The 20071-nt window shown below is 45.0% G+C and overlaps 1 protein-coding gene across 1 annotated transcript; it reads left to right on the top strand.

Moving 5' to 3' along the window:
* The first annotated feature begins 6406 nt into the window (after positions 1–6406).
* LOC124701854 lies at positions 6407–11314 on the top strand. The gene is made up of 2 exons (XM_047233952.1): positions 6407–6656; positions 10934–11314. The coding sequence occupies exons 1-2, from the start codon at positions 6544–6546 to the stop codon at positions 11139–11141; spliced, it is 321 nt and encodes a 106-aa protein (XP_047089908.1). The 5' UTR covers positions 6407–6543; the 3' UTR covers positions 11142–11314.
* Positions 11315–20071: the final 8757 nt, after the last annotated feature.

Raw genomic sequence — 20071 nt, 5'->3', positions numbered from 1 at the left:
GACACCACGCCGTCGTGCTGCTCGGATTCAAGAGGAGCTACTACTTCCGCTGCCCGCTGGAACGGGAGGTGGACGTCGTCTTCATCAACAACCGAACGTGTGACCGAGTACGGAGGTGCTGCCCGTTCGTGGCGCCGGAACCGATCGTGATCAAGATCTTCTACGCGCTTTTGCAAGCGGCAAGTGAACGTCTACCGCAGCAACAAGAGCCTCATCTTGTAGGCTTTGGAATCTCTTCAAGGGTGAGACTCGATACCCCCTCGTTGCTACCGTCTTCTAGATTGCATCTTGGCTTGGATTGCGTGTTCGCGGTAGGAAAATTTTTGTTTTCTATGCAACGTTATCCTACAATAGTCCAGGGGTGAACTACTCACTCATCACTCCGGAGGCGACCATGGCGGTGTAGAGTCCTCCGGGAGATGAATCCGCTCTCCGGCAGGGTGCCGGAGGAGATCTCCAGAGTCCCCCGAGATGGGATTGGCGGCGGCGGCGTCTCTGGAAGGTTTTCCATATCGTGGTTTTTCGCATCAGGGGTTTCGCGACGGAGGCTTTAAGTAGGCGGAAGGGCAGAGTCGGAGGGCTGACGAGGGGCCCACACCACAGGGCGGCGGGCCCCTCCTTGGCCGCGCCGCCTTGTGGTCTGGCCACCTCGTGGCCCCACTTCGTATGCTCTTCGGTCTTCTGGAAGGTTCGTGGCAAAATAGGACCCTGGGTCTTGATTTCGTCCAATTCCGAGAATATTTCGTAACTAGGATTTACGAAACCAAAAACAGCGAGAAAACAAGCAAGCGGCACTTCGGCATCTTGTTAATAGGTTAGTTCCAGAAAATGCACGAATATGACATAAAGTGTGCATAAAGCATGTAGGTATCATCAATAATATGGCATGGAACATAAGAAATTATCGATACGTCGGAGACGTATCAGGGGGCGAAGAAATTTTGGATTTTAGGCCCATAAGCCTAATCCATTCCATTGCCAAGATTGTGGCCAAGATGCCCGCGCTTTGTCTTGCCCTCCTCATGGACGAGCTTATTTCTGAGGCTCAGCGTGCTTTCATCAAGAGGAGGAGCATCCATGATAATTTCCTTTATGTGAAGAATATGGCAAAGAAGTTACATAAGAGCAAAAACCTTGCCTTCTTTTCAAGATTGTCATCCGTAAGTAATTCGACTCCATTAGACGGGAACATATATTTGATCTCCTCCAAAGAAGAGGGTTCCCTAGTAGATTTCGTGATTGGATTGCCGCCATCTTTAACACCTCAACTTCGCGGATCCTCCTCAATGGGGTGGTCGGGCCTCCCATTCCTCATGGTCGGGGCCTCTGACAAGGTGACCCATTTTTACCCCTCCTTTTTGACATTGGAATTGAAGCCCTACAACAAATTATTGACGCCCTCCAAAAGATATCACGCCCCTCTTATTTATGAGCTCGTGAAGGAAGAAATGGAGCATCAAAAGGGCCTGGCATGAAAATGGGTGGGTCTAAAAAATAAAGATGGAAGAGCTTACCGTGGCACACATTGAGCAATTCACCAAACTTTGGACCCAACTTCGAACAATTCAACTCATTAAAGACATCGAAGAAACCATCATTTGGACTCTCTCGTCAAGTGGTCAATATTCGACGGCTCCCTCTTACAAGGATCAATTCTTTGATTCAATCTCCACCAACATGAACGAAATAGTTTGGGAGATTTGGGAACCTCCTAAGACCAAGTTCTTTGCGTGGCTTGCCCTCCAAATTAGGCTTTCGATGGTGGATATGTTAAAAAAGAGAAGTTGGCAAAATTGTGGCTTATGCCCTTTGTGCAAAAGAACCACGTAGTCGGCGACTCACTTGTTCACGCATTGTCGCTATACTATTAGACTATGGGGCCTCATCAAGGAGTTGCTCCGGATCTATTCCCTTGATGTTCAAGATTGGCCAACTCTATCCCTTGAAGATTGGTGGCATCGTATGACTAGCCCTCCAATAGAAAAGAAATGAGATCTCTCACTTTGCTAACCACATGGGAGATCTGGAAGGAAATAAATGGAAGAGTATTCTACAACAAACAAGTACCTCCCAGAGTTCTATTTGATAAAATCGAGAAAGAGGTGAAGCTATGGGTGTCCGTGGACCGTGGGGGCAAAATATTTGAGTGAAATAATACATGGATAGTAGTCCATTTTGTACCCACTTTTAAAGTGTCGTTGTTGGACCTTGTTAAACTTCTTCTTAATTAATCGAATGAGGCAAAGTTTTTGTCTCCGTTTCAAAAAAATCAACAATAGTACACATATCATAAAAAGGTAAATTTTTATAAATATGTACTTGGACCATCTACCAAAGACTAAAGACACTAGCGCGAGCCGAAGACGCGACACCGTCCTCACCTACATACGTCAATCCCTCGACGAGTGCTTTGTTGAGTCTTCACTCGGTATTATGGTTTGTCAACAATGTAGACTTTTTTGCGAAATTTCTCGATATAGTAATAATCATCAACAATAGTACAAATGGCATAAAAGGTAATTTTTTACAAATATGTACTTGAACCACCTACCAATGACTAAAGATACTAGTGCAAGCCGAAGGCGCGCCTTCATCCTCACCTTTAGACATGAAATCCCTCGTGATGAGTGCTCCGTTGAGTCTTCATCAATCGGGTGGTGGATTATGGTTTATGTCAGCGATGTAGATTTTTTTGCGAAATTTATTCGATCTACTAATAATCATTAACATTAGTACAAATAGCATTAAAGGTATTTTTACAAAAATATACTTGAACCACCTACCGACGACTAAACACACTAGCATGAGCCGAAGGCGGTCGACTGTCCTCACCGCTCCGTCACCGGATCCAGGAAAATCTTGTCGTAGTAGAGCTTGTTTTAGTAGATAGCCAATAAGTTATCGTGCTAAGAATTCAAAGGACCAGCACACCACAACAACAACATCGTCAATGATGACAACCATATATCTGAAGAGATTGACTTGAAAATACACCAATGAACACAAAAACTGACCACATCCCAGGAGATACATTGGGGAAACGACTGCACGAGCCATCTCCGACGCTAGACACATCACCTAAGAAAGGATAGGACGGGACGGGCCTTATTGTTACTTTAGGATGCAGCACCACGCCATCCTAAAAACACACTAGAAAACAACCTAAAAAGAACAAAAAAACCCTGACGAGTGAGAAGGCGTGGTGCTCCACACCTCCAAGGCTCCAAGGCCACCAAAGGTGAATCAAACCGGCGGCGTCGCCGACGAGGGGAACGGAACTCTAGATGGGTTTTGTGGCCGCCTCCTGATCGCCTCTCCTGTAGTCCCCACATGCATACCAGTTTGGTATTCCACGATCTTCACCTCCTTTTACGACAAGATTTGCCAAGCTCTTATATTATTCGACCTTTAGAATGCATACAAGGGTGAATAAAAAATGTTTTGAGGTGTCATGCGGGGTTCGACGAAACAGATCCCGCAAATAGTAACCGTAAAACCGGATATTGGTTTTTTTATCTTTTCCTTTTGTTTGGTCATCTTCCTCCCAAGTCTGGTCATATTCTTCCTTAGTCCACGTGATGCTCCATCACCCTCGCTCTAGCAGATCGACCGCTCACACCCTCCTTCTCCTGACAGTGGGGTATGCTCTGCTCAGTTAGAGGACAGTGTCCTAGCACCGCCCCGCCCGGCCTCCCTGACATTGCAGGAGCCCTTGAACTCTCGTGGGGGTGCCCTAGACCCCACACTTGCCTCCGATCCATCGTATATTTGAGTTTGATATTTATCTGCACCATGTGATGCATGTTATAATGTGAGACATGTGAACCGCTAACGGTGCATAGCGCGGAGAGAACAAAGGCATCATGTCTTAACTTGAGGGTTATTTATATTCATGAAGTGTTAATGCTTTGATCTAGATGTCTTGAAAAGGCTATCCTTAATTAACCTAAGTTTTTTAAGTGGCCCGGTTAAATGGGAGGGTAGGACAATAGTGTTGTGCAAGTTCTCTTGTTAACACGTGCAACTATATTAGGAACATACACCTAGATGCAACTGAGTTAGAGCCTACTACTACTTCATTTATGTAATTATTATATGCATGATCTCATCCATGCAACGTCCCTATATCACCTCATTCCTACACTTTTAATTACTAAAAGTTTCATTCATAAACTTTCTTGTGAAAGCTGGAAATCTGTTTTACTTGTCATTGTTTTGCTACAATGTGCTAAACTTCACAACGCTTGCAATTGAGAATATTGATACACATGTGTGGTTGAGAGTGACGTTTCAATTGCTAAAGTCTTATCGGTTTTCCTATGCTCCCATCTTTTCGAACTATAAATTTGAGCTAATATTTTGCAACGAAGATTTCAATGATCCCATACACTTGTGGGCATCACCGGTCCAACAGACCCTCAATGCGCTTACGGTAGAAGTCGCCATCATCTTTTGCGAACCAGTTTTCAGGACATGGATGTCTGCATTGATCTTACGAGACTTTCTGTCGACGCTAGAACGACGCAACTACCCTATGCGCGTCCAACATCACGCACCCGCCGTCGAGACCTAGCTGCACCATGTCACTGAAAACTCGACATCATCAATGCGCTAGAAACAACACTGCTCTGCCACAAAACGACCCACCGGTCCCTTGACATGATGCACACCTCCAAGTTTGATGCCCCGCTAAGGGGAACCAATCGCAATTATGGAGGCTTGCCGTAGATTGACAAAGATTTGGCTATCAGAGCAATGTGGCAAAATTTGGCTAGATTCCAGCGACCGCGGTGCCGGTCCGGTGACAGTTGGGTTGAAACTTTCCTCGCAACAAGAATTTGCAAGTTATACAGGATCTGGTATAGACATTTTTTCTGCCAAATACCATAAAGTAGCGGTAATTTTACAGTTTTGGTACTTTTTAGAAATCTGTTTAAGTTGCTCTTAGTATGCTAATGGTGTGAGATTGTGACTTGTGATTTGTGACTTGTGAGTGATTGAAACAGGTGGGACTGGAGTCATTGTTTGCCATAGTTTGAAGAGGTGAAGTGTGAGTACCACCGGGTACACCGAATTGGAACAACTCACAAAAGAAAGTTGATTGAATGTACTCCTAAGAACATTTTGGTCAGGTGAGGCAAAACCCTATTTAGTGTGTGTATAGATAGGTAAATCACCATTTTGCTTAATCAGAGCCCTGTAAGTTTCCATCTAAAAAATAAATTCATGTACTTTCCTATCTTAGAGCATCTCCAGCAATACCTTCTATGGCCCCTCATCAAAATCCAAACACAAAAGTAAGCTCCAACATGCCTATAGATCGGTCAAAAAGTAGGTATGATGACCTAAAAAACGTAGGTATGTTTTGTTCGGACATCCCTTCGCCGGCTCAACCTCAATAACAACATTTGGGACCAACAAGGGGTGACTTGAAATATTCGTACATGCCTGCCCGCCATGTTGGACGTGGGCCTAAGTTGGCCAACCAAGCAGCGAGATAAGGGCAAAGCCTATCTATTCATTTCTCAGCCTCCCACACCCTCGGACGCTAATCCCGTTTAAACTTGATTATCAAAAAAACGAGAGGGAAGCACCATGATCTAAGAAGAATCTGATACCAATGATAAGCAACATATACGAGATTACTAGAAAGCCCTAACAACTCTGGTTATCATCAAAAGAGAGGAAGTAATCATGGTGGTGGCCATTCCTCCCCTCCCTCAACCACCAAGCCGTGTTTGTTCATCTATATTCCAATATCTAATATCTAACTCCTATCCATCTGTCTCGCTACAAGCCAACGAGTACTAACAACTTTTGTCAAAGGCCGTTACAGGATCCAAGAAAGATCTTGAAGCGAACTGGAAGCTTGGGACTCATGTCGGACTACTAACTTGGCTATGAGGCCCATCTTTTTTTTAACATGCCATGAAGCCCATCTTCATTGCTGACGACATTCTTTGAGCCTAGTTCACCGACAACCTCATGTTGTTGCTTGGTGCTGCTAACACCTTCTTGCTTGTATACAAGGCTGGTCAAATATGATCAAGTTTTACCAAGTTTATAAGAATGTATCAACATCCATGATACCAAATGGTTATATTATGAAAGCATATCTTACAATATTAGCGATATTGATTTGATATTGTACATGTTGACAACATGCTCCCATAAGCTTAGTCATACTAAAACTAGTTTGACTTAACATAAGATTAAGCGGTCTTGCATGATGGGGTAATTCTTTTTTGGAGTGTTATTTCACTGACCGTTTTCTAGTGGCAGAAATCGAAATTTCCAATGTGCAAATATTTCCTGCAGAACTAATCCTGGGCGTTGATCCGCGATCCAGCGGCGCTCCCAGCAACGGCAGGACGCAGGATACGAGTCCTTGTTCCTCCCATCCTCTTCGCATCTTCCTCCCGTCGTCGTCTCTTCCTTGCTCCCGGATCCCCCCTTCGTTCCGCCAATTTTAGAAAATTTTGGTGGGTGGGCAAAAGATTGCTAGTGTGCTCAGCCGGGAGGATCAGTAGCGGGACACAGGAGATGATCACGCGAGCAAAGCTGGTGGAGCAGCTGAGGGAGCACCAGATCCGGTCGGCGCAGTCCTACTCCGCGGCCCTCTCCGTCTTCTCGCCCAACCCCCACATCGCCTCCAGGTCAGATTCCCCTCCTCCTTGATTTATTGCTTAAGCTAACATCTGACGCCACGCTCTTCAAATTTCACGCTGTTCGGTTTCAATTGAATTTCCCCTTTTGGGTGTCTACTATTTCGATTAAGCGTAAGGATTGGTCTGATTTGCTTGGTACGGATTACAGCCTATGCTGTTAATTTTTTGCTTCCTTGATTGTATGGATCTTGGCTGATCTGTATGGATTTTAGTTACCTTTGTTATTTGGGAATTAGGCGATATGGTTGTTAGTAGACATCACCCTTTCTGCTAACTGGAGGTAAAAACGTTCAGTTGGGGGCATACTAGCATATGTAATGTGGGAGGTTTGAGGTTGTGTGAAGATCTGCTCTGAATACCAGGGCTATTGAAAAGCATTGGCATTGACTGTATATTAGGCAAGCTGAATGCATCTGCAGAGCGATAAGCTCAAGATAATGTTCTTAACCCGCATTAAAGCAATACCGAAGCTACTGAGCTTAGTTAGCAACTTAGTTTGGATGAATCTCGTGAATTGCATCTATTGCTTTTGAAGTGAAGCCCTCTCAATGTATACTTGATGAAGTATAAACACACTGCTGAATAAACATAGTTTCTATATGGGCTATATTGCTTCTTCAGTTTTTCAGTTCCTGAGCCAGCATTTTTTAACGAGGTGGATAAATCGAGCGCTTTCACTACCGTGACTATATGAGTAAAACTCTGCACCTTTTGTGTTGGGCCCATCTGAGTGCGTGACACCTAACCTAGGTCAAGGTTTGGCCTAAAATGCTACTTCTTCTCTCTTGACTGCTAATAGTCCTTGAATCTAGAGACTTTCCTTGATCTTCCGTATTTCAGACCCTCAGGTCGACTTTTGACTACATAAGGTGGATATCAATATCAGACCCTCAGGTCGATTTTTGACTATACCAGGTGGATATCACTCAACCTTCTTCATTAAAAAAGATATCTCATGCAACCCATTTTTTAAGTATGTCTGATTATATTGCATGTTAAACAACATGGCAGCGACTTGGTGTCTACAGGGCATTCCACATAGTTCCCTATGCCAGCTGAAGGCTTAGATGACAACCATGTTACTTTTCATTACTAAGACTGGGTACGCATCACATAGTGCATTGTTTAGGAGTCTGCCCCTCCCAAAAAAACTTAGCTTGACCTAAGTAGGAATGTGATACAGGCTTAGGGAAATTTAATCCAATTCTTTCCAAGAAGTTCAAGACAAGCCTTTTTTTTGTAATGTTCAAAATCCAGAAACACGGGTAATCTGGAGGGGTCATAACTAACAAAGTCAAAGGCTCATAGCTTGTCTTTAATCTGAAGGGTCCATTTCTTTTCTATCCTATTCTTTGAAAGAGATGCAAGTAGTGAATTTGAAATCGGCATTACAACTTGCAGTACTCCATTTTATAAGAAGGATCACCTGTGACAGCCTGCTTGCTTTGGCAGAATGAGACATTGCTGGTGGCCCTCACTCCTGTTGCATACACGCATAGCTGTAGAAACGGTGTTCCTTTCTATTTAAGAAGTTGCCATGAGTTAATGTTTGCTGGAATGGTGTGAAGTTGGTAATTGGCATGACTAGAAATGCTAGTGCTTACTATGGGGCAAGTTCGCCAGCAGTCTAGCTGGACATAAGCGGCCATGGTGCCATGTAAAGTAAACAAGGTCAATACTGTAAGAACCACCAGGAGTGTTCAAATACGGTTTGAACACAGTTGGTGGAACCTGTTAGTTTGGTCTGCATGGTTGGAGCTAATGAATGAAAATGATCTAGCGCAATCTTTGACGCTTTCCACGGTGCATCCAAGCCAGGTTTGAGCACCTAAGAACCAACATCGTATTACACATGGGCTAGTAGTGATCTCCCTGTGATGAGTCTCTACATTCTACAAATGTATATTCCTTCATGCTTTGAGATTAGGAAGGCTTTCTAATATCTAGTCTTTTACCGCCAGTTGAGAACAATCATCTTTCACATGGATGAAAAAGAAGTTGAGCCCCATATCAGAATCTGAACGTACGGAAAGTGTACTTTGTAGAATAACAGATAATTACAGCTGAAGGGAATACACATGCTTTGTTGTGTTAGCAAGAAAGAAACCTCAAGAGGGTTGATGATTTTATCAAATGTTTATTTCTTCTCAGTTCTGTTTTATTTTTCACTACATTTTGACGTGGTCTAATCTCCTATAGAAGTATAGAGTTATAAAAGATTAAACCATGCTTTCTAAAAAGCTAAACACAAATTTCATGACCTGACAATTTTTCAATTATGGCTGTACGAACAGCATGATGCAAAACTAGGAGTATAGTAGGTAACAATGCAGCAGTCATCAGAAATCTTATGCTCTAAACGTTGCTGCATTCATGCATGTCTATCTATTAAGTTTCATGCACCAACCAGTAGAACCCAAATTCTGATCTGATGGAGAAGGTGTGCTATGCCTAAATGTGGACAGAAAGAGCGAAATCAATTTTTTCTTCTAAATTGCGAAAACCGAGACTTGAACCAAAGACGTCTGCTCTGATACCATATTAAGTTTCATGCACCAGCTAGTAGAGCCAAAAGTCCGAACTGATGGAGTAGGTTAGTCAATCCACATATACTTCAACATTCAACAGAAATTGGAAGCTTCGACTAATTCTAACGTTACAATTTCCATACACCTCTCAAGAAATGAAGTTAGGGCCAACTTAGGACATTGTCTCAGTTCAAGTAACTTCAAACAGTCTGCATTTCATGACATTTCTTGCACTTAAGCATTGAATTGCATATGTTACGCTCTTGGTGCAAGTACATGCAGTGTGCATTATACATAAATGCTCCATACTTGAGGGATCATATTCTAATCGTTTGTCGAAGTTGAATCTAAAAGGACGTACACAGTGCAGAAAGCTCCCACACATCGTGGGCGTCTGAGGAAGGGAATTTCTAGGTAATCTTTCCCTTAATTTTATGCAAAGAGGCTGATTCAAACCCAGGACCTACATGACACAAGTGGAGATACTAGCCCCTCTCACCAAAGTTGAATTTTCTTTTCTCTTCTTTATTTTCTTGTTTCTTTTGTAAATCTTTAGAAGGGCGGGCCTGGTGCAGCGGTAGAGCCTCACCGCCTGTGACCGAGAGGTCCTAGGTTCGAGTCGCGGTCTCCTCACATTGCACTTCGTGAGGGTAAGGCTTGCCACTAACACCTTCCCCAGACCCCGCACATTGCGGGAGCTCTCAGCACTGGGTACGTCCTTTTTGTAAATCTTTGTACTTTGGTCGTTTGCATTATCGTCGCGCTTTCTTCTTAAATGAAAATGACACGCTCCCAGGTGTGTTCAAGGAAAAAAACAGAGAACTTGCGCTGTTTCAAACACCACCTTTCGCCTTTGGTGCATTTGCGCAGGATATGCCCCCTGTTTATAATGCACAAGATATTAAAACTGTGTATCACCCTCATCGAGATTAGTGATATACCAGAAGTCAGCCTACAGGGGATTAAGCGAACACGTTATTTTAAAACTGTGATTTGTCGATACTGTGCTGTGTGATCGGTTACCTGATTCTGGAACGAAAACATCTTTATTTACTTAGTTTGACCTAATCAACGCCTATCTCTCAATAAACCATTTTAAAATTATCTCCGCAACATTGATGGCATTTTCCTAAATGGATATTTCACTGTCTTTTGAATTATGGCCATCTCATTTGGCACACCAGTTGATTAGGCCCTCTGGCTTCCATTCCAATTAATCATGTAATTTTAGGGGAAACAGTGAATCATGTCATTATTCAGAATCTGCTTCGTTTATTGATAAGGCTCTTGGATTAATCACTACAACAGAGAAGAACAATGCGAAGTGCCAATTTTTTTAAGAATATCTAAACTTAGCTAATATTAGGATAGAGGAAAGAAAAAATTAGTTACAAAGTAGCATCCACAAAGTAGTGTAGTTCATGTAAATTCTACCTGATTTCGAAGTCAAAAGTAGCATGCAGAGAGTAGTAAGGTTGATGAAAATGCGTTCTATGTATCTGCATATCTTAAATCCTAACTGATTTTCAAAGTTCAAACTAGCTTAAAGTATTTAGTATTGTTGATTCAATGTGCTCTAGGTATTTGCAAATTTGAAATTCTGGCTAATTCTCATTTTGGTTAGTATAAAAATGCTCCTTGCGGTTATCCTGTTTCTGCTTTAGTTAGGGACCAGCGTAATTGCTTCTTGCTATTTGATTCAGTTTTACCTAAACCTGTGTTCTTTTTTTCTTTCAGGCGGGATCTGAAGGTTGCCCTCCTCTATGCCGTTTTGTTTTGTTTTCTCATGGTGTCTTGCTATGTTGCTCTGTACCTGAAATGGTTCAAGCTTTCATCCCTCTTTGTATTTTTAGGAATCCTTCTTCCAGTAATTCTCAAAATCTCTAGGCATAGAAGGCTTAAAAGGAAAAGAGAGAGGAGATTGTTGTTGCCCTTGTCTATGTGAATATCCTTCTGGTATATTGTAACATTTTAGTAAAATGGCTCAACTACAGCTTACAGAGAGGAAAAATCCTGGGTTTACTCATTTCAGGATCATCTTACACCATCGAATGTGCTGTATGTATTACCCATTTTGCTGTTATGCATGCCCATAAAAATGCGGCATCATTATCCGTTCTTGCCTTCTTTTTCAAACTTGTCTTTTGTGCATGTTTTAGGTCCCTCTGGGACCTACCCCTGTTCCAAAAAAAAAGGAGGAAAGCATCCCATCTATATGTTAACTGTATTGCTTTTTCGCGTGCCGCATACAAATGATGCATCAAGTCTCAGTTTCCCTTATTTTCAAACTTCTGCCTTTGTAAGGTAATGCTATCTTTAGAAACTTACGAAAGCAAATCTTCACAGATATTGGCCCGCTTATGCTATGCATTTGCTTGTGGATGCAATCACGGTGTTATAAGTGAGCTACTTTACCATCTTTCAGCATACCAAGTGTGAATATGATCGCTGTATCTCATTCTTTCTTTCGCTTCAGGCTTCCAGCTTCTTTGTTTCAGTTTGTGTAGATTTGTGAAGGCCTAATGTTGAAGCCGTGCTTTTTCAGTCGGTATCTTGAAAGTCTAATCAAGCATCAAGGTTGTCTTTTGCCCCCCTTATGTTTCTGCTGTCGGCTCCACTGCTCTTGATCCTCTCCGGTACACTGTTTCTGCGAGTCTATCCTGCTTGCAGTCCATGTTTCTTGAGTATGGTAAGTGCATCTTCTGGATAACTTACATTCGATATTCAGACCAAGAAACAGTGCAGCTCGTCTAAAAAAAATGCAGTTCAGAGTTTCAGACGCATTGATGCTGCTGTCATAGTTTAAAAATCTTGAGGCGCCTGCCAACTGATCTGAGGGAATACAAGTTCTTTCAAGTAAGATACAAGTTTTAAAGGGTAAAGATAGAGAAGATTGCTGCTGCCTTTGTCTATGTGAAATCTTTCTGGTACACTACCATTTTAGTAAAATGGCTCTCAACTACAAAGAGGAAAAATCCTGGGTTTACTCACTTTTCAGGCTCAGCTTACACCCTCAAATACGTTGTATGTGTTAGCTATCTTGTTTTTGTGCATGTGGCATCAGTCTCCGTTTTCGCCGCCTTTTCAAACGTTTGTCTTCGCAAGGTAATGCTATCTTTAGAAATTTATGAAAGTGAATCTTTACAGATTCTGGGTTGCTTATGGTGTGCATTCGCTCGTGGATGCAATCATGTGAAATATCATCTTGTCACTTGGTTCAGTGTGTTAAGTGAGCTGCCTTACCTTTTTAGCATGCCAACTGAATATGATCGCCGCATCTCTTTCACTTCAGACATCGAGCTTCTTTGTTTGGGTTCGTGTAGATTTACAAAGTCATAATCTTAAGTGGTATCTCGAAAGTCAAATCAAATCTGAAGGCTGTCGGTATTTTTCCCCCTCTCCGTACTTATATTTCTGCTGTCGGCACATCATCCACTGCATTGCACGCTCTGCACTTTGAGGTACCTCAGATTCTCGATCTAGGTTACTGGTTACATTATTTACACTGTTTCTGCAAGTCTATCCTGCTTGCCGGCTGAGTTTGTTGAGCCTGCAGGGCCTGGTAAATGCATCTTCAGGACAACTTACATTAGCTAGTCAGACCAAACAGTGCAGCTCGTCTAAAAAAATGAAGTTCAGAGTTTCTGTGAGCCATTCTGGTCTGATGCATTTTCGTGGAGCGGCGTCTTGGTGCTGGACGGGCCAGTGAAGTCGCCGGTGTTTAGCTGTAGTCTCGGACGCCATGTTGGAACTTGTAGTTCGTTCTACCTGTTCTCTTCTTTTTTAGGCTTTAGCTCTGCACCCAGTGCTTGTACCTCTAGCTGGTATCCCTAGCCTTTTTTCTTTCTGTTGTTGTAATCGTTGTACTCCTGGCCGGTTGATGGCTTTGTTAATTGAAAGTTGGACTCAACGTGGCCTTCTGTTTAAAAAAATTCAGACGCACTGATGCTGCTGTCATAGTTAATACTCTTGAGGTGCCTGCTATCTGATCTGAGGGAATACAAGCTCTTTTAAATTTTTCCATGAACGAGTAGTACCACTAATCCGAAGTAGGATTTGTGATATGACCGGAACTCGTTGCGGTCACAGATCGTTATCCGAATCAGCGGCAGTTTCACCGCTGCCGTTCTCCTTCCGTGTTGGAACCAACTTGGAATCATCATCATGCTCCCAAATACGGCAATATTCCGGTGCCATTCTTACCACAAGTAGGAACATTTGTCATGTACCGCGGAATCATCTGAGTATCTCGCCGTGGCAGAGAGGTGGAGCACTGAGTTTGCAGAGTGCCGGTGAATCATGACAGCTTCGGACCAGACATACAGGATCACAGGAGCAAATACCCTAGCCACTCAAGAAAATTCTATCTGCACATGCCTGCACAATTCGCCAACTCTGACCGAGTGCTTCCGTATTTTGACTGACATGCTTCATGTTATGCACTAGTTAGTATAGTCAAGTAGCCTGCCTATCGTATCATCGACGCATGTGTATGTAAGTAGCTTTGCGCGCTCTGGTCGCCACGCTTTTCTTTCTTAACAAAGCCACTGGAAACTCGATCGTGTCTTGTGCCACTAGTGATTTCTACGTTCAGTGGGCAACAATATGTCCACTCACAGTGCATGCCCAAAGTGGGCCGAAAAGCCATAGATCATGTAGGTTTAAAGCACCATTTCGTCTTTTACCAGAAAGGGCTGCACCTTGTAGCTAAGTAAGCTAGGGTTTTGCACGAGCGCCTCCTAGGATACCTACCATATCCTCTTGCGATTAGCATGCAGCAACAACAATATATTAGCCCTATCAGTGTGTCGCTGACCACTAACTAGACTTGGCATCATCTGCATCCCGAGTAGTCCAACTCCTAGCTTTCTTATTACTGATAAAAATCGTATTGTGTCGGGTAGTGCCAATGTGCCTTTCGCTGTCCCTCAAGAGCCCCTGCATTTGCGTCTTCTTCAGGTACGTATAGCTAGCTATGCTTTCTGCGCAGCAAAATCGGCCAAAAGTAAGAGCATTTTATGTTTCTGTCGCACGGGTGCCCAATGAGACGGTAAGCTGCCATCGATATGCAGACCAAAGGGGCCGTGACAAGTGCCTGCACCAAATGATGGCTCATCCATTTCAGCTCTGATGCAGCACCGAGACGTAAACTTGATCAGCATGCACTCAGCAGAAACTCGATCGATCGGCTACCTTTTTCTCCTAACCTGGCCAGTTTCCTGGCTTCGATACATTAGTTAATTAGTCTGATGCCAAGCTCATTGAGTTTCCCTTTGATCTTAAGACCGAGCTTGTCTGTCGAGCAGTCGACACATCCTTGTGCACTTGCCTTGGAATTTTTTAGGTAAAAGTAGAGTCTAATGTGTATATGTATGGCCTGGCTCTCCTTTTTCTTCGCCCCGCATCATCTTTTTGTTCGCGCACGTTCGTGAATCATGGTGTCGCTCGAGGGACATCAAAACATCTTTCTTCCTGACACTTGCTGTTCAGTTTTTCCCTCTTTCCCTTTTTAACCTGCTGATACTGGTTGTCACAGGGTTTTGCCGACATGTCTTCTGGCGGCAAAGTGAGGTCAGATCATCGCCCAATCGAACGAACAGTTTGTTAGGTTCTACTATTTGTGACATATCCCTGTTTTGTTACTGTCAGGGTTCAGGAAAAGCTGCAGGTCAGCAAGAACAGGCTAGGCTAACTGAACATCGGTTACTGAATCGTGTTATCAAAAATAGTGCTGTATCATCAATCACGCAGTGATTTGCGGTGGTTGTCTTTTTCTTTTCTTGACATGCTATAAAGGACAAGCCGAAGATAAATACTGTTGGCCGGAGCTTGCAAGGACCGACGACTCGATCATGAGTAGAGGAATGGGTTGGGGTCATAACAACGGCTGCATTATGCAAAAGTGAAGCCCATGCAGCATGCATGCTCTCCTTTTTCTAGTCAAAGGCAATCTTTGGCCATCCTACGCATGGCACTGTGCGAGCTTTCTGGATGAGATGCATGGCCATGCTAGTACGAGGACCGTGATCATGCATTCATTCTGCAGCATGGTCATCCCTGGCTTGCAAAAGGAGGAAAGATATCAAAAGAAACGGCCAAAAGTTCGGCAAGACGGAAGAACTGTTGCGGAGTTTTGAGAATTGGAATTACAAACACGCAATGCTGAAAAAATAACACAATTTGATCCGTACCAATCTCCCTTTGTATTTCGACAACTCGATCGGCACAAGACCCTGTCCATGTTGCTGAATGCAACCATTGAGATGTCTTAACGTTTGCCCGACGTGAGGCCATGGCCAAGTTGTTGAATATCAACTGTTAAGATATCTAAAGAGGGTCGCCTTGCCTGCCGGTCATGGTTAGTTGTTTTTTTTCTTGTTGTCAAAGGGTTTCTTTTGGAACTCTATGTACCTGTACTTTGGCCTTGTTTGGCCTTCTATTCTTCCTTAATATATGACATGCATCTCTCATACGAGGGCTGCTCCGGTGCTCCCCCTAAATGAAGTTAAAGGATCATAGTTGGTTTTTTTTTTTCTGTGTGTTGGATCCGCCAAAACCCATATCTAGCCCATGTATACCCATTGATACAGTATGTGTATATCGCATAAGAAAAAGAAAAGAGATCATGTGAGCAAGATCTTTATAGGAACTTTCTATTTCGGCACACGCACATGACCGTAGATACGTACAAAAACGAGGTACAACACAACAGTGGCCATATGGGCCTATACAGGGTTGTACGGACGGTGGACCTACACTGAAATTACGATCATGCCCTCGCTTATGAACAGGTATGGGAAGATCTCCACCGTTCTTGTGTTTGAAGCGCCCTGAATTTTTCCAGGGGAGGAGAAACATGGTTCGAAAAAAAAACCTGTTAAGATTTATAAAGAAAAGCAAGTTGGATGGTTAACTCAATCCCACAACTGTGGCGAATCCAGGATTTTACGTTAGGGTGGGGCAGTAGACAAAATTTATTTCTTTATACCACAAACATAACATGGCAATATGCCAGCATTAAATTCAATAGATTGGAATGCGAAAATCTAAACTAATTTACCAATACCCCTATTACCAAGTTTCTATGTTCAATTTTCAATTATGAATCACAATTCTCCGAGGAAAAACTATTTAATAAAGAACAATTATCGAAGAAAACATACATGTATGTAGCACCTCACCTGATCGAAGAGAGGGTTTGAAGCTGCGATGAAACTCTGAACTCTTGACAGATAGGTCACCCTTGACTTTAGACTGCCTTTGTCGTGCCCACAACCCGCCTGTAGTTTCTCCGGCTGGCCCGTGCACTGTTGTAGGTGTAGGAGTCCTAGTCGCCCACACTAGCTCTGGTCCTTGCCTCATTCATTTTCTCGTGTGATCAATCCGATCAACAATCATCTAGATCGATGGAGAGGTTTTGCGGTAGGAATCCAGACAAACAACACTAAGAGGAATCGTATAAGACAACTACCAATCGTGCAGCGTTGATGGCTCGGTTTGGGCTCCCGCTTATCATTAAGTCCGAGCCGTAGAGAAAGTCTATAGCTTGATAGAAGTAAGAAACAAAGAGTCATCTTTTAAAGAAAAAACAGACAGGACCGACGGATTTATCTGATGTAAAGAAGATCCTAAAAATATCGGTTAGTCGATTCTCTTCATTATAACTTTCCTCTCTCTCCTTTTTTTCCACTAACTCAATTCTAGTTTATTGGATTCTTGTTTAAAAGAATCAAAATAGAACTAAGAACACATAAAAAAGAGCATAGAAGATCAAGACCACTACCAAATGTTCCCTCCAAGACTCATATTGGGTATCTATTCCCTTTCTTTTCCCGTTAGGATCGGAAATCTTAGAAATCTTATATTTTGCATATCCATATACCATTGAAATCTTATATGTTTTTGTCAGATCATATGTATGTGGGCTTATGGGCTGATTTCTTAGGGTGGGGCGTGCCCCACCCGTACACCCTGTTGGCTCCGCCCATGTCCCACAGTACTGTCATTGCATGATTGAGTCACACTAATGGAATTGGCTTGTGTACATGTAGATCTTTTCGTAATGTAGAATGATTCATCTTGCTTATGTGGTGTAAAAAAAAATCACGTTGCTTAAGTTAAACTTACACCGCAATCTATCCAGCCATGTGAGGCTGGAGTACTATGTTCATGGCGTTGAATGTCAAACCTTGAGATATCTTAGCATTAGCGTTAGAGTGTTTGCAGCGTGCATTGCCGTGTTTTCTATCCGACAAGCGTGCGAGCATATATCAGATGTTTCTCTTGTAGGTTTTGTTCGATTCTATGAGTTGTGTATTTGTCTTGTATCTTCGGTTTATAATAGATGAGGGTTTACAGGGGTGTATCCCTCTTATCCTCTCCAATCTCCATGTAGCCGAGAGATACGGACATCCTTGTCGCTTGACACTGACACACTGTGTGAGCTATTCTGGATCCATGAGACTCATGGCCATGAGCCCATGATTATGCGAGCACCATACACATGTTGCAAAAGGCCAAAGTGTGTCTACAAATTATCTGTGCTACGAATTTCAAGAATCGGAACCAGATAAGAAATGGAGTGCCAGGTGTCATATTTATCCAATCAGATGTTTCCATGCCATCCAATCTGTTGAAAATGGTGATTTGCGGGCTTCAATCGTTGCAACATCAAACACATGTATGCTTTTTTTTTTCCGAGCGTATGCACCACCGTCAAAGATCATTCAAAGACGTTGCAATATTTCAAACATTCCAAACGACACAACATTGTTATTTTTTGGGCGCGTGACCATTTCTTGCTCATTGGAACAAACCGTTAAAAATGGATGCAACACACCCAAAGCAACACATAAAGGAATCAATAATGCTAGGTAAAACAAGTGCAACATGATTCGACCATTCATAACAGCTAGACGTCCAGAAGGCTGGATGGTTCAGAATCAGCAAAGACCATGAAGTGTTAACAAGATCGAGGTTGTATAATTAGTCGTCTCCCAGCGGCTACTTAGCTAGCTAATCACGATCTATCGGCTGATTCCAACAGCCGAACAAGGCTGGATGGAACCCAACGAGCGGCCGACCGATCACCGATGGACGGATTAAATACGGAAAGCCAAGTCGGAGATAATAAAGCGCAAGGTGGCTAGAGCGAGGCAAGCAGTGTGGTTCCTGTGTTGCCGCCATGCGTCGGTCGTCGCCGTCGCGCGGGACGTCGGCGTCGGGCGCGCACGCACTCGCTGACGCACGTGAGATCGCGAAGACGCGCAGCGGCCAGCCAGACAAGCCAGCCGGCGCGCGTCGATCGGTCGAACACGTACAGCGCGTACGTGCGCTCGCTCGCTGGCCGGAAGCGCGCGGTCCCCCCATGCGGCAACGGACGAACAGCTACGACGGCGACTCCGACGTGCGAGCGTCCGCCTCCGGCCGCGTCCTTGACCTTGGTATGGTACGGTTCGCGGCCCGGCCGGCCCCATGCGCGCTCCGTACCCGTCGGATTGCGCGTATCCCGACGCTGACGGGCGTCGATGCGCCTTAGCTGGCGCGCGCGCGCACTATTCATGAGCTGAGAGCGGCCGGTCCTGCATATCATTGGGAAGGGCCCCGCGCCGATCGCTCGGGGCCATGTCGATCCGTCGGTGTCAAACCCCGATCGGCCATTGAAGGCGGCACAGCTGCGGACCACTGTTCCACAAGGCGCATAAGTTCGGCGGCGATCGATGGGTGGTGGTGGTTCGGCCTCGGCGATCGGGTTGCATGTCTGGTTTGGGTGCGTGCACGGCACAGGGGATCGCACATTGTGTTAGTCATCATCCCTAGTCCGTACTGCAAGTGGACGGCGACGGCCTTGCCGCCTTCTTCTCGGACGGCACGGGATGGATCCTGTACGTCCGGTGTCCAGCCGCGTCGAGGGTTTCTGCAGCACCTAAGAGCAGGTCTAACAGACCCCGTAAAAGGGGCAAACCCGTATAATAACCGCCGGTTTGAGGGTTTCGGCTCTACCCGGCCGTCTAGCACGCCCCGTAAAAACGGCCCCCGAATCGTTTTTTGCTGTTTTCGAGTACGGGCGGGTCCTCGCCCCTACTTGTGCGGGGTGGGAGCGGGGATAGTGGGCGAAACCACTATCGTCCACTCCACTCGCGCGGGAAGCATTTCGCTGAAGCCAACCGCCGCCGCCGCCGCCCGATCTCCTCCCCCGCGCCATTCCCGGCCGGATCCGGCCGCCATGGACCGTCCGCAAGAGCCGCCTACCGCCGGCGGTACACCTCCTTCGGGCGCGGTGGTTGATGTCCCCGTCGGAGGTCCGCCGGCCGCCGGCGTCGTGTCCGCCATGATCGCCTCCACCATCCCGTCGAAGAGGAAGAGGATCCCGAAGCAATTCTTCGAAGCACCGGCGGCGGCCGCCGATTCACCGGGGAAGCGCCGCCGGCCGCCAAGAAGACGGGCCGGTTGAAGACCAAGGCCGCCGGGCCGAGGGGCGTGGCGCCGGCCAAGGTGCGGACCAAGGCAATCGCCCGCATCGGCCTCGCGCCTCCGCCGGCCTCCAAGGTCACGACCCCTCCTCCGTCCGTTCCGGCCGTTGCGCTGCCCGCGCCGCCCGCGCCGCCGCCAACCACCATCGATGTAGACAAGGTGTTCGATGTTGAGTCCACAACATCGTACTTGGACATGCTCAACGATTCCGCGGTGAATTTGGACGCCGGTATCGGTGCATTCGATGGGGAGTGCAATGTTGAAGACTTTGATGATGAGAAGGAGGATGAGGGTGACGAGGAGGTGGTTGAGGTTGATCTCGGCTGCCGCCGGTTCTTCGTCGACGCCGAAGCCACGCATGGCGAACTACGGCGAGATCGAGGACGTCATCTTGGTCCGTGC

Source organism: Lolium rigidum, chromosome 3, assembly GCF_022539505.1.
Source record: "Lolium rigidum isolate FL_2022 chromosome 3, APGP_CSIRO_Lrig_0.1, whole genome shotgun sequence".
In the NCBI taxonomy this organism is placed as follows: domain Eukaryota; kingdom Viridiplantae; phylum Streptophyta; class Magnoliopsida; order Poales; family Poaceae; genus Lolium; species Lolium rigidum.
This window is presented reverse-complemented; position numbering and strand designations above follow the sequence as displayed.